Genomic DNA, 12,320 nt, shown 5'->3' with positions numbered 1-12,320 from the left:
TCGTTACTTGTGCATAAGTTCTGGTTCTAAAGTCACAAGAATGCAAGACAGAGGAAGAACGAGGAGGAACATACCTGAGATTGGTGTAGTCTGCATATGGAAGGTATGATTTTTTGGATCCTTAGTTTTTCTTTGGTGTTTAGCCAAGTTTACCTCAAGTTGCTGCCCACGAGAAATGATGCCCTGTAAGTTCTTTTCCAAGTTGTTCACCTCTCTTACTCCATGGAATCTTACAAATGAGTAATTCTTCTTCTTATAGTCCTTTCTTCCTCCGATGTAAACATCCACCACCTGTCCATATCTTGCAAAAGTCTGCCGGAGTTCTCCTTTACTTGTGCCATCAGGGAAGCTTGCAACAAAAAAGTTAGTGATTGCTTGAATCGCCGGTGGTTTCCTCCGTCAGACCTCCATCCATGTTCCGTCCATGGAAAGAATCGACACCTCACAGAGTGGATTCTTGAAGGTCGAGATAAGTTATGTAAACGCTAATTTCAAATTCACACAAAAATAGTTGACTACGAGAAAACTATAGCATAAATAATTAAATATAGATAATAAATATGTTAAAACGCATTAATGATAATGGTATAGTTACGAATGTCAACATAGTGTAGTGCAAAGAACACTCTAATTAATGGTATAGATTTTTTTTGAACCGACCAATAAATTAATATAAAAAAGAGAAGTAACAGGGGAGGACAATACAAGCCACATAAGCGAGTGGCAAAACACAGAACCACAAACAACGAAAATTTTTAAAAAAAAAAACTAAAGTTACAGATTAAGAAAATGACATTAAGACCAGTTTGCCCAGGTTAACTCCTTCATTTTACCCCTGTTTTTCACCCAAAGAAAGGTCATAGATTTGACAATATCTATGACTTTATCGGGTGGCAGCTGGATTTTCTTGAAAACTCTATCATTCCTTGCTTTCCAAATAGACCATAACACACAGTAACAAATGGCCATAAAAATCCTCCTTTTTTTGGACACGACCCCCACCTGGCAGCGAACTCTAGAATATCGTTCACCTTATGAAACCTTCCAGCTTGCACCATACACCATCTCCATATCCCCTATGTGATAATAAATATGTTAAAATGCATTAATGATAATGGCAGAGTGAGGCCCCGATTCTCACGCTCGCTGAGGGTTTGGATGATTTTGTGGTTTATTATGACGCCTCTATTTTGGGTTTTGGGAGTGATCTTATGCAGATGCGTCGTGTGATTGCTTACGCTTCGAGGCAGCTGAAACCTCATGAGGCGAACTTCCCTACGCATGATTTGGAGTTGGGGGTCGTTGTTTTTGCTCTCAAGATTTGGAGACACTATTTGTATGGGGTTCGGTACACTAACCATAAAAAGTTTGAGGTATTTGATGGGCCGACCGAATCTGAATATGCGACAGCGGAGATGGTTGGATGTGGTAAATGATTATGATTGCGAGATCCTGTACCACCCCGGGAAGGCCAATATGGTGGCTGATGCTTTGAGCAGCAAGACCGTGAATTCATCTATCTAAGATATCTGCTTGAGGATGATTGTTACTTCGCCTTTTATGGATTTGATCAAGAAGGCTCGGGTAAAGGGATTAAAAAAGGAAAACTGGAAGACCGAGCGAATCAGAGAACAAGTTCCATTATTTGTCAGAGATAGTCGGGGGTTGTTGACTCGGTATGGTAGAGTCTGGGTTCCGACATCAGGTGGGGTGAGACATACTGTTTTAGAGGAGGCGCATAGGTCAAAGTTTTCTATCCATCCAGGGGCCACGAAGATGTACAAGGATCTGAGGTTGAGTTATTGGTGGCACTGTATGAAAAGGGAAATAGCTTGGTTTGTGGAGCGGTGCTTGCCTTGCAGGAAAGTCAAGACCGAACATCAGAGACCCCACGACAAGATTCAGCCTTTACCCATTCCCATATGGAAATGGGAAGAAATTACCATGTATTTCATCACAAAATTGCCAAGGACGGCCTGTGGTGTTGACTCTATATGGGTCATTGTGGATAAATTGATCAAGAGTGTGCATTTCATACCGATTACCAAGAGTATATCTACAGAGAAGTTAGCAGACATCTATGTTCAGGAGGTAGTAGTTCGGCACGGAGTGCCAGTTTCGGTGGTTTCGGACAGGGATGTTCGTTTCACCTCCAGATTTTGGAGGAAGTTTCATGAGGAGTTGGGTACCCAGTTGCATTTTAGTACAACATACCACCCTTAGACCGATGGCCAGAGCGAGAGGACGATTCAGATGCTCGAGGATATGCTCTGGGCTTGTGTGTTGGATTTTAAAGGGAGTTGGGATACTTACCTTCCACTGGCCGAGTTCTCCGACGACAATAGTTACCATGCTAGTATTGACCGACCACCATTTGAGATGTTGTATGGAAGAAGGTGCAGGACCCCAGTTTGTTGGGGAAAAGGTCGTGCATCGAGTCATGGGTAGTACAGAGGTTGTACTCAAGACTACTGAGTTGATTCAGCAGGTGCACGACAGGTTGCGGGTCGCGCAAAGCCGACAAAAGAGTTATATAGATCAGCGACGTTCGGATCTCGAGTTTCAGGTGAGAGACTTAGTGCTTCTGAAGGTGTCACCTTGGAAAGGTGTCATCTGATTTTGGAAGCAGGGCAAGCTGTGCCCCAGATTCATTGGACCTTTCAGGATTACGGCCCGGGTGGGCAAGGTTGCATATCGGCTAGATTTTCCCGATGAGATCAGCCAGATCCAGAACACCTTCCATGTGTCTCAGCTTCGGAAATGTGTGGCTAATGAGTCTGCAGTTGTTCCTCTAGATGATATTCAGGTTGATGATCGTTTGAATTATGTGGAGAGACCGGTGGCGATCTTAGATCGGAAGACGAAGGCTCTGCACAACAAAGAAGTGTCACTGGTCAAGGTCCAGTGGCAACATCGGAAGGGCTCCGAATGGACGTGGGAGCCTGAGGTAGAGATGCGAGAGCACTGCCTAGATTTATTCGCTGCAGCAGACTTCGAGGATAAAGTCTAGTTCAGATCGGAGAGAGTTGTAACATCTATTATTCAGGTATTCATTTTAACCCTTGAGTTGTACTTTATTCAGAGTTATATTGGGTACGCGGGGCGTACACCTTCGTACGCAGGGCGTACCCAGATTCGCATTAGTACGTTGCGCGTACGCTGGTACGCAGGGCGTACGCAACCAGGGGGCAAACCCTAAATTTTAGGGTTTGGACCCTATTTAAACACATTTATGGCCACATGCACTTTCTTATCTTTAGCCTCCTTCCTCATTTCGAAACCCTAAAGAGTGTTGGTGCATTGTGAAGCTTGTAGAGCCATTTTTGGTGCCATTTGGAGCTTTTGGAGTAGAAGGAAGAGAAATGGGGTTGTGGTGTTTCACTCAAGGCTTTGGATCCATCATCTTGTCCCCCTTGTGCACCTTGTGGAGGTAAAAAGCTTCAACCTTGGTGTAGAAATCTTATGGATCTAGTTTTAGCTCAAAGTTGTTCCTTTTTTGTCCCAAACTTGGTCCTTGTGAGTAGAAGGTACTCCAAGGCATTTGAGTTGTCCTTTTAGAGGTTTTAAGAGGTGTTAAGTCATAAAGTTGGGTTTTTGATCATTAGTTTATCTCCATGCAAGTGCTAGATTGTCTTAATGGGTTAAGAGACTAGGGTTGTTGGAGCTAGGGTCTTAATAGCCACGCTAAACCATAAAGTTGGAAAACTTATGGTTAAGAACATCTCTTATTGCCTAGATCTGAAATTTAGACGTAAGTGCTTAAATGATTAAGCACTTAATAAGAGGGGTGGTGATCAGTCGCATACGCTGGGTGTACCGAGGGGTATGTTGCGCGTGCGAGATCAGCTCCCCGATCCTCGATCAACTGCGAAGTACGCCCCACGTACATAAGGAGTACACCCCACGTACTGACTGAGTCAACCCGGTTGACTCGATTGAATTTGACCCGGATTTTGACTAGGGTTTGACCTAGGGGTATTTTGTTGGGTTTTTATTCAAAAATCTGGTTTCACAACCGGTAAAATTGACAATGGAAGCTTTAAAAGGTTGAATAAAACTAAAATTGTTTTACCCACCAAGGATCATTTTGCAAGAGTTAGAAAGATTAAAACAACCATAAAAGGGAAAGCATAACAACCTTTGAAGACTTTGATCCTCATGGGAGGTTGGAAGTTGATGAAGTGTGGCATGAAACTCTAAAACAATAGTTCTCTACAAGTATCCACCAAGCAAGAGTAGAACCATCAAAACATGCTAGTATTCCATTGTAATTTGTTGTTTATAAGCCTTTGAAATATATACCAAATATATGTTCAAAGGTGAAGCAACAAAGGGGCTTTGTCTAGCATCAAAATGCAAGAGAATGGAGGAGAAAAAGAGCTTGTAAAGCTCGAAATTGGCAGCCCTCTTAAAGCTCCTCATGCCCACGGTTTCATAGTCAAAAGGAAGAAGAAGAAGATGCAAGAACTTATCTCAAAAGCCTTCCAAGACCTTCCTTATATAATGGCCATAAAGTGTAAGGGGGACAATAAAGTAAAAGGAGAGACAACTTTATCCCAAGCATGGCAAAAGAAGACCATGCTTGGTCTCCTTCATAATTTTCGAGAAAAGCATGCACAAAAGAAGACAAAAGTTGTCTCATAGCTAGTTTATATACACATACATGTTATCTTTATAAAAATCAATCATTTTTATAAAGAATTACCAACGTATGTATATTTATATAACTAGTCATATATAAATATATTATTTTATATAAAACTATCTTTTATATAAATTGTAACTAGCTTATTTTATATAAAACTATCTTTTATATAAATTGAACTAGTTTGTTAAGATATAAATATAACTTACAAATAATCATACTTTGTGATATATTTCATAAGTTGTTATTTCTCCAATAAATATTATTTCCACAAATAATAAATTCCCAATTAGTAAAATATTATTTCCATGAAATAATAATTTTCCAATTAAATACAAGTGTTGATATATTTATTAATAATCAAATTATACTAATAAATAATAAATTGACGGTAACTTGCTATATGGTGTGGCCTTATAGGATCATATATTATTAGCAATATCATTCTATAATGACTCTTGGGCATATAAGATCTTTCATATTTTAGGTAGTTGAATGGTAGTCTGAGTTTTGGTTACTGTTATTCGTAAAGGTAACCAGTAGCACGAGTTTCAGAGCAGCTTGTCATTTCATTTTTTTGTCTGTCTGTAAGGTGAGGCTTCTTACCACCTTAAGTGGGTCGAAGGCACCAAGGCCGACCCACTGTATTGTATGAGTAAAATTGTATGCTGTCGTATGATTTTGTATGATATGATTGTATGGATTATGTATTGAGCTAGTCTGGGCTCGAAGTCATTATGGACTCTGGGTTGATACAGACCCGACACAACTACTTGCTGTTATTTTGGGTTGATACAGACCCGGGGGTTGATACGGACCTGACACAGCCACGTGATGATATATTATATGTATGATGTATGTGGTATTTTGGGAAGCTCACTAAGCTTTATGCTTACAGTTTATGTTTATGGTTTCAAGTACTTCTAGTTTAAAAGGGAAGGGCCCAACGAGATGTCACAACATCCTCCCCATATGATTTCCACACTTGATATATTTGTACTCTGATGTTTTGGAATACTATAATGATTGATGGTTTTTGGTACAATCAATGAATGAAATTAATAGTTTTTAAATGAAAAGTTTTAGTATTGTTTTTGGGTCGTTACATGTGGGTCGGGAGGGCAATCCAGTCTTATGTTGTGGGCTCGGGAGCAGGACAATCATGAGCTATGGGCCGGGAGGGCAATGCAGTCTTATGTTGTGGGCTCGGGAGCAAGCCAGTCATGAGCAGTGGGCGAGGAGGGCAATCCAGTCTTATGTTGTAGGATCAGGAGCAAGCCAATCATGAGTTGTGGGCCGGGAGGGGGTAATCCAGTCTTACGTTGTGGACTCAGGGGAAATCTAGTCTTTTGACGTGGGCCAAGTGTACATGCATTGTATATGTATTGTTGTGTGGGATATTTTGGGGGAACTCGCTAAGCTTTGGCTTATAGTTGTTGATTTCAATGTTTTCAGGTACATCAAATGATCGGGGCAAGGCAAAGGCGTGATCGTACACATCCTCCTGTTGATTTATGTTTGAAAGATTATTCGATACTCTGATTTCTATGGGTTTTTGATTTGAGAACAATGGTTGATCATCTTATGGTTTTATGAAAATGCTTTATAAAAATGAAAATTTTTTGTCATGGTTTTTGGGATGTTACAAAAAAGGATGTATGAAGGACTTATCAAATTTGTATATGTATAAAGGTCTAATATAAATTTCCTCAAATTTCGACTCCCCTTCTGATATGACAATATCGATCAAGTTTAGTCATGCCCTACCTAAGGACACAAATGTAAGCTTTGAAAGACATCGTGAAAGCAATAAACATTATCTATTTATGAAAACGTAGACATTCCTTATTAAATACTTTTATTACATGTCAATAAACTTATGATGATGATGATGATTCTTACTCCAAACGATAGGTTGTTTTTTTGTTTCTCCTTTTGATCGCCACTATCACCTTAGACCTATTTAACATCTACATCAGTGTTTTTTTTACCTATGGGTATACTCATGTACCTAACATATATAGAACCCACATAAGACATAAGCTTAGATATACTTTTATTAACTATATATCCATAATTAGCTTATGTCTTATTTTATACTTGAAAACATGAGAAATTAAATATCCTCCTACTTTTTTTCCTACTTATCTTTCTATCCATTTGAAATGATGACACATGTATTAAAATATAATTAATATTATCCAAGTATGACGTTTGTCACCATTTCACATGGATATGAATATAAGTAGGAATCTGGAAACAATTTTACACTCTAGATTTCTTTAACAATGACAATATGCATGACCTAAATTGAAAGAAAAGATTTTATTAAAGGACTAGATATGCAAAACTATTTTTTGAAGGACAAAACATGAAGAGTTTTGTAATTCACTCTCAATATATAAGATTCTTCGAACTCTATCAACAATTATCCACTCCATTGCCCTTCATTTCCCTCCATCTCCCCGGAGCGCCAATGAGTTCACCCTCGCCGGAGAAGAAACAATGGGGAGAGAAGGTTTCGCAGACGGTTTTCTCAGCATACAACCGTCTCCCTAAGAAAGGAAAACCTCAGGGCCGTGAAGTCACCGTCTTGGCCGCATTCCTCACTTCTTCCCCCTCCCAAGGTCTTACTTCTACTCCTCAGTTCTCTCGGAAACTCAAAATTCATCTACAAATCATTTAATTCTACTTTTACGATGTTTATTTTATCAATTACATCGCATTACGAGTGATATAAGTGGATAATTCACTTGAAATACGACGTTTTGGGAATGGCGTTATCGCCTTTGTGGTTGAATTGATGGATTTTTTGAATTTGCAGAATTAAAAGTGGTTGCATTGGGGACAGGAACTAAGTGCATTGGGCGTTCGCGTCTTAGTGTTCGTGGTGACGTTTTGAATGATTCTCATGCTGAGATTGTAGCTAGAAGAGCTTTACTTAGGTCTGTCAATTTGTTTGTATTTTCACATCTCTATTCTGTGTTTTCAGTAGCATAAAGTTGTGAACACTAATTAGACAAATGACAATGTATTTCCCCCTATAAATGACTTGTTTTTCAGGTACTTCTATTCTGAGATTCAAAAGAGTAGCATGCAGTTGCCAGACTCCATTTTTGAGTCAGGTGGTTTTGGCAGTGGTAAATACAAGATGAGACCCGGTTGGCAATTGCATTTATACATATCACAGTTGCCTTGTAAGTTCAAGACTCTGCCTTTTCACAATTCAGGAAAGTGCTAGAAACAACAATGTAGTTTCTAGTTTTTCCCTATTATAGTAGTCTACTTTTTTTTTTTTTTTTTTTTTTTCTCATTACAACATTATACTTACAGATTGTTTTTTTATTAGAGCATTACACTTTGAAAAAGTTACCCATTATAGCAATGCATAACCTGCTGATTTGAATTGTGATGACATGTCATCAGTATAGTACACATGTACATCCTATGTAGACAAAGACGTTGAGCCTATTAACTCGTGCCATGTCATCGACTCATCGTAATTCAAATTAATAGTTTACCCAATTGCTAGAACTGGTAAAGTTTGAAAGTGAAATGCTGTAAAAAGAGAAAAAGAAAGCACAATGTTATAATAATAAGGAAAAGTTAGCAAACTGCATTGCTATTTCTTGCATTTTGCGATTTAAAAACGAAATCACTGTTTCAATCATTCTCATATGTGTTCAACTTGTAGGTGGAGATGCCTCCCTGAATTCACAGCTTTTCCCTTGCTTGAATAGTTCGATAAAAGAAGGGTGTTCAATATCCTCAACAACCAAACTGAATGATCTTATGGAGGAATTCTTGGAGTCATCCATGAAGAACAATGGTAATTAATTCTATATGTTTTGAAGTTATTTAATGTTATGATTTATGCAATTCTTGTGTGTTTAGGTAACTGTTCTCATGTGATTGGCACTGTTCAAAGGAAACCTGGGCGTGGTGATGCAACTTTATCAGTGAGCTGTTCTGATAAAATTTCCCGTTGGAATGTTGTTGGTGTCCAAGGTTGAACCTTTTACTTTTTACTATACCCGAATATTGTGAAATTTGTATAATGTAAGGGTAAAATGGTCATTTAGTCACATTCAGACGGTTTATTCAGTGAGTCTAAAAAAGAAACAGACGGACGTTATGTTTACAACACTTAATCATCATTACCCATATACAGGAGGACTTAATAAGAAAAAGGAAAGAAACAGTTTACATTCTGTTACCTATTATTGCAGGGGCTTTACTTTCTCACTTTCTACAGCCAGTTTACATATCATCAATAACTGTGGGGCAATCTCGTAATTGTTCTGATAAGGAAGTAGAAGAGCAGTTGAGAAGGGCCTTGAGTGATAGAGTATTACCATTATCAAAGAAACTAACAAGTCCATTTAAAGTGAATAAGGTTGTAAGGTGCTTTGATAACCCTTTTATTTCTTCATTAATAATTAATAATTTCTCTCTAATACTATTTATTTCCATCTAAATATTCATGTTCCTTTTTTGTTACATGGCAGCCGTTGTTTTCGGTAGCTTCGGTACCCCTTGAGGTGTTTCGCCATGCTGAAACTGCTGCATCCACTTTAACATGCGGGTAAGTAAGATTTGCTTGCTTTTTTAAATTTTAATCGAGGGTAAAAGTGTCATTTTCAGTTAAACTTACCTACGTGAAGATTGACTACAGATATTCAATAAGCTGGAATAAGTCGGGCCTTCATGAAGTCATTCTTGGAACCACTGGTCGGAAGCAGGGGACATCTGGAAAAGGTGCCATGCACCCCTCTTCAGAATCAACTTTATGCAAGTAAGCTAACACAAGGGTAAAACTGTCATTTCCATTTACTTGTCTAACCTTTTTTTTTTTTTTTTTTTTTTTTTTTAAATTCCCAGGAAGAGAATGTTGGAGTCATTCTTGTCACTCAGTCGAAGTTTACCCAATTCTTCATCGAGTGAAACTTCTTACCAGAGACTAAAGGTAATACAGAACATGACAAATAGCCCTAGTCGATAATTTGTAGCTCACTTTTTTTTTTTTTTTTTTTCTTTTTAAAAATAAAATTCATTGGCAGGAGAGGGCCAATGAATATAATTCAGCCTTGAAAGTATTTAAAGAAAGCCCACAGTTTAGCAATTGGCTTGTGAAGCCTTTACAGTTTGAGCCTCCGGTTCTCATGGGACCGACAATAAGTTGAACTTCAGGTATTTTTATTTTCTTTGTCCGAATAAAATAATCAATTACTTTTACATTTACCACCACTAATTATTTAAACCCTAAAAAAATCCAAAACAATCAAAAGTAGTTTTGCGATGATAATTAAATTAATGAAAATTAATAATAGTTTTGCTAAACTCTACAAATGTTGATTTTTAAAATCAACTCACATGTTATTTAAAATTCAACTTATGGGTGTTTTTTTTCTTCCATTGGAATGGAGTGAATTTAATATATATACTTTATGGATTACTTAGACTTGTATTATATAGACATGTTGAAATGGTCGTAACTTTGACCATGGAACTCCACATCTTGTATTGTAGGGGGCTGGGCTGCCATTGTTTTCCAAGGCATTTACTTTGCCATTTCGTATTTTAGTTTTATTCTTTTTGAAATTTCATTTTGCATGTAATTTAAAGCTGTTGTAATATCTACTTTGTCAAAAGAATACCTTGCAATTTATTTTAGATGCTAAATTGGTTTATCATGAACTTATAGTTTATGAGGTGAGTCAGCTAGCTGTGCCAAATGTTGGGTTGGGTTTAAGTTGATCTGTTTAATTAATCTGATTAGAAGTCTTAACCCAATCCAACTCAATCTGTTTAATTAAACAGGTTTAAGATCTTCAATCCAATCTGTTTAAAAAATGAGTTGAAGGTGACTTATTATTATTATTTTTTTTGTCCCAATCCAACTTGTTAAATATTTTGAACTCGTGTTAGTTTATTTTAATAACTAAATGAAAAATTGCACCTATTTAAATATTTTACAAACCTAAATAATTGTTCAAAGTTAAGAAAAAAAAAACTACAAATACAAATGAATTATTTAAATAACATCGGATATGTCTTAACTTTTAAGCGACTCAATTTACTTTAAGCAACTTCACTTTCACATTCGGATTAAGTTTACGAGGGAAGAATGGAAATTAGATTAGTCAACTGAGTTTTAAAAGTACAAGGGCAAAGTTTGAGAATAAGGGTTTTATATTTATTTATTAAATTTAAATAATTAAATATTAATATTAAACTAATTATAAAATAAGAATAAATATTGTAATTAAACGGGTTGACAGTTTAAAACCAGGTTGAAAATTTTAATCCTAACCCAACTAATTTAAATTAAATAGGTTAAACAAATGTTAAAAATCTAACACAATCCTTTAATTTTTAGTTGTTTCGGGTTAGGTTGAGAGAGATTGGGTCATTTTTATGAGTTAATACTTAATGGACCAGGATCGTTTAAGCACCCTCGGTCAATAATATGATAATGACTTGTTATTGATGTATTAAAGTTAAATATTTGGATTCATCACTAGTAGCTTTTGGATGGAGTAGGTTTCTACAAGGAATATAACGGGAGTAATATCGTATTTTGATATTTATAACAATAGAACAAATACATATAACCAACTTCAGTCCCTATAAAATTAGACTTTCCAATGGGAATTCGGATTTTTTTTTTTTCAATCCCATATCACTTGATTTATTTGTATCGGGGATTTTGTATAAAAAAAGTGTAAACCAGAAAGAAAATTTGTTTTTGACAAAAGGTTTATTCTCTAGTGAAATCAAGTTTAATTTGATTTACAAGAAAATGAGAACAGAAGGTATTAATTGTAGAGTTGATTTTGATTGGTGTAGAAAAGACCTTGGAAAAAGAAGTCATGTAGACTAAAGATTCAAGAGCACAAAATGAATGAGGTTTTTTGACTTTTACCCCCATTTTCTTTCTTTTTCATAATAAAAAACAATAAAATCAATTTGGTATATGTTATATTATCATTCGTCTAAAGAAGACACGCCTTAGACTAATGTATGGACATGTGTACTAAACAAAATATTTATTTAATATTAAAAGTACAACAAATATTATTATTTTTAGTTTATTCCCATTTTCAAATATTTGGGTTTGCCACTGCTTAAAGCTAATGACATGCCAACACATATTGTAAATTGTATTATTGTATGATTTGTATAGATTGGTTTTGGCAACTTGTACTTGCATATCGTTATTCTATTCTTTAATATGTATTTAATTCATTTAAGCTTTGTTCACTAGTAGTTAAGTGTTGTTTTACATCAGTAGCTTAAATTTAAATAATTACATATTTTTATTATATTATACCTCAAATAAGATGACATAAATATAAATATCATTAAATTACATGTAACATCCAAATCATTGAGGTATGAATGTTAAAAGTAAATTGTGAATTTTGGTTGGCCACGACATGGTGAAGATATCACCATGGCGTGATAGGGCTCGTATAAGACGTGCAACTTAAGAGTGCCACCGCGTGACAATATATTGCCCACGACGTGACAACCATTTTATGCAAACCTAATTTTGGGAATTATGCCCCAATTTAAGGGATGAGATGACTAATGTTTTTTAACACCCTCAACCTCCGTCACCTCCCTTTCACTCTCATAGAAGCCCTAACCTCCATTGTTGAAGATCTTGAGC

At 36.4% G+C, this 12,320-nt stretch overlaps 1 protein-coding gene across 1 annotated transcript; it reads left to right on the top strand.

The window, feature by feature from the left end:
- The first annotated feature begins 7,081 nt into the window (after window positions 1–7,081).
- On the top strand, window positions 7,082–10,335 carry LOC145126230 (denosine deaminases acting on tRNA). The gene is made up of 11 exons (XM_079061631.1): window positions 7,082–7,272; window positions 7,470–7,590; window positions 7,709–7,842; window positions 8,340–8,474; window positions 8,540–8,653; window positions 8,875–9,041; window positions 9,154–9,230; window positions 9,321–9,440; window positions 9,527–9,611; window positions 9,706–9,835; window positions 10,175–10,335. The coding sequence occupies exons 1-10, from the start codon at window positions 7,122–7,124 to the stop codon at window positions 9,826–9,828; spliced, it is 1,227 nt and encodes a 408-aa protein (XP_078917757.1). The 5' UTR covers window positions 7,082–7,121; the 3' UTR covers window positions 9,829–9,835; window positions 10,175–10,335.
- The last annotated feature ends 1,985 nt before the right edge of the window (window positions 10,336–12,320 follow it).

The sequence above is a fragment of the Lactuca virosa genome, chromosome 7 (assembly GCF_052849685.1).
Source record: "Lactuca virosa cultivar CGN04683 chromosome 7, Lactuca_virosa_CGN04683_v6, whole genome shotgun sequence".
NCBI lineage: Eukaryota > Viridiplantae > Streptophyta > Magnoliopsida > Asterales > Asteraceae > Lactuca > Lactuca virosa.
Note: the sequence above shows the minus strand (reverse complement) of the source record. Positions and strands in the feature narration are given on the sequence as shown.

Excerpts from the sequence above, each read along its gene's own strand:
- LOC145126230 (XM_079061631.1), top strand. The coding sequence starts at position 7,122 with ATGAGTTCACCCTCGCCGGAGAAGAAACAATGGGGAGAGAAGGTTTCG. Across the intron at positions 8,475-8,539 it reads GTCATCCATGAAGAACAATG|GTAACTGTTCTCATGTGATT; the intron begins GTAATTAATTCT and ends TTGTGTGTTTAG. Across the intron at positions 9,042-9,153 it reads GTCCATTTAAAGTGAATAAG|CCGTTGTTTTCGGTAGCTTC; the intron begins GTTGTAAGGTGC and ends GTTACATGGCAG.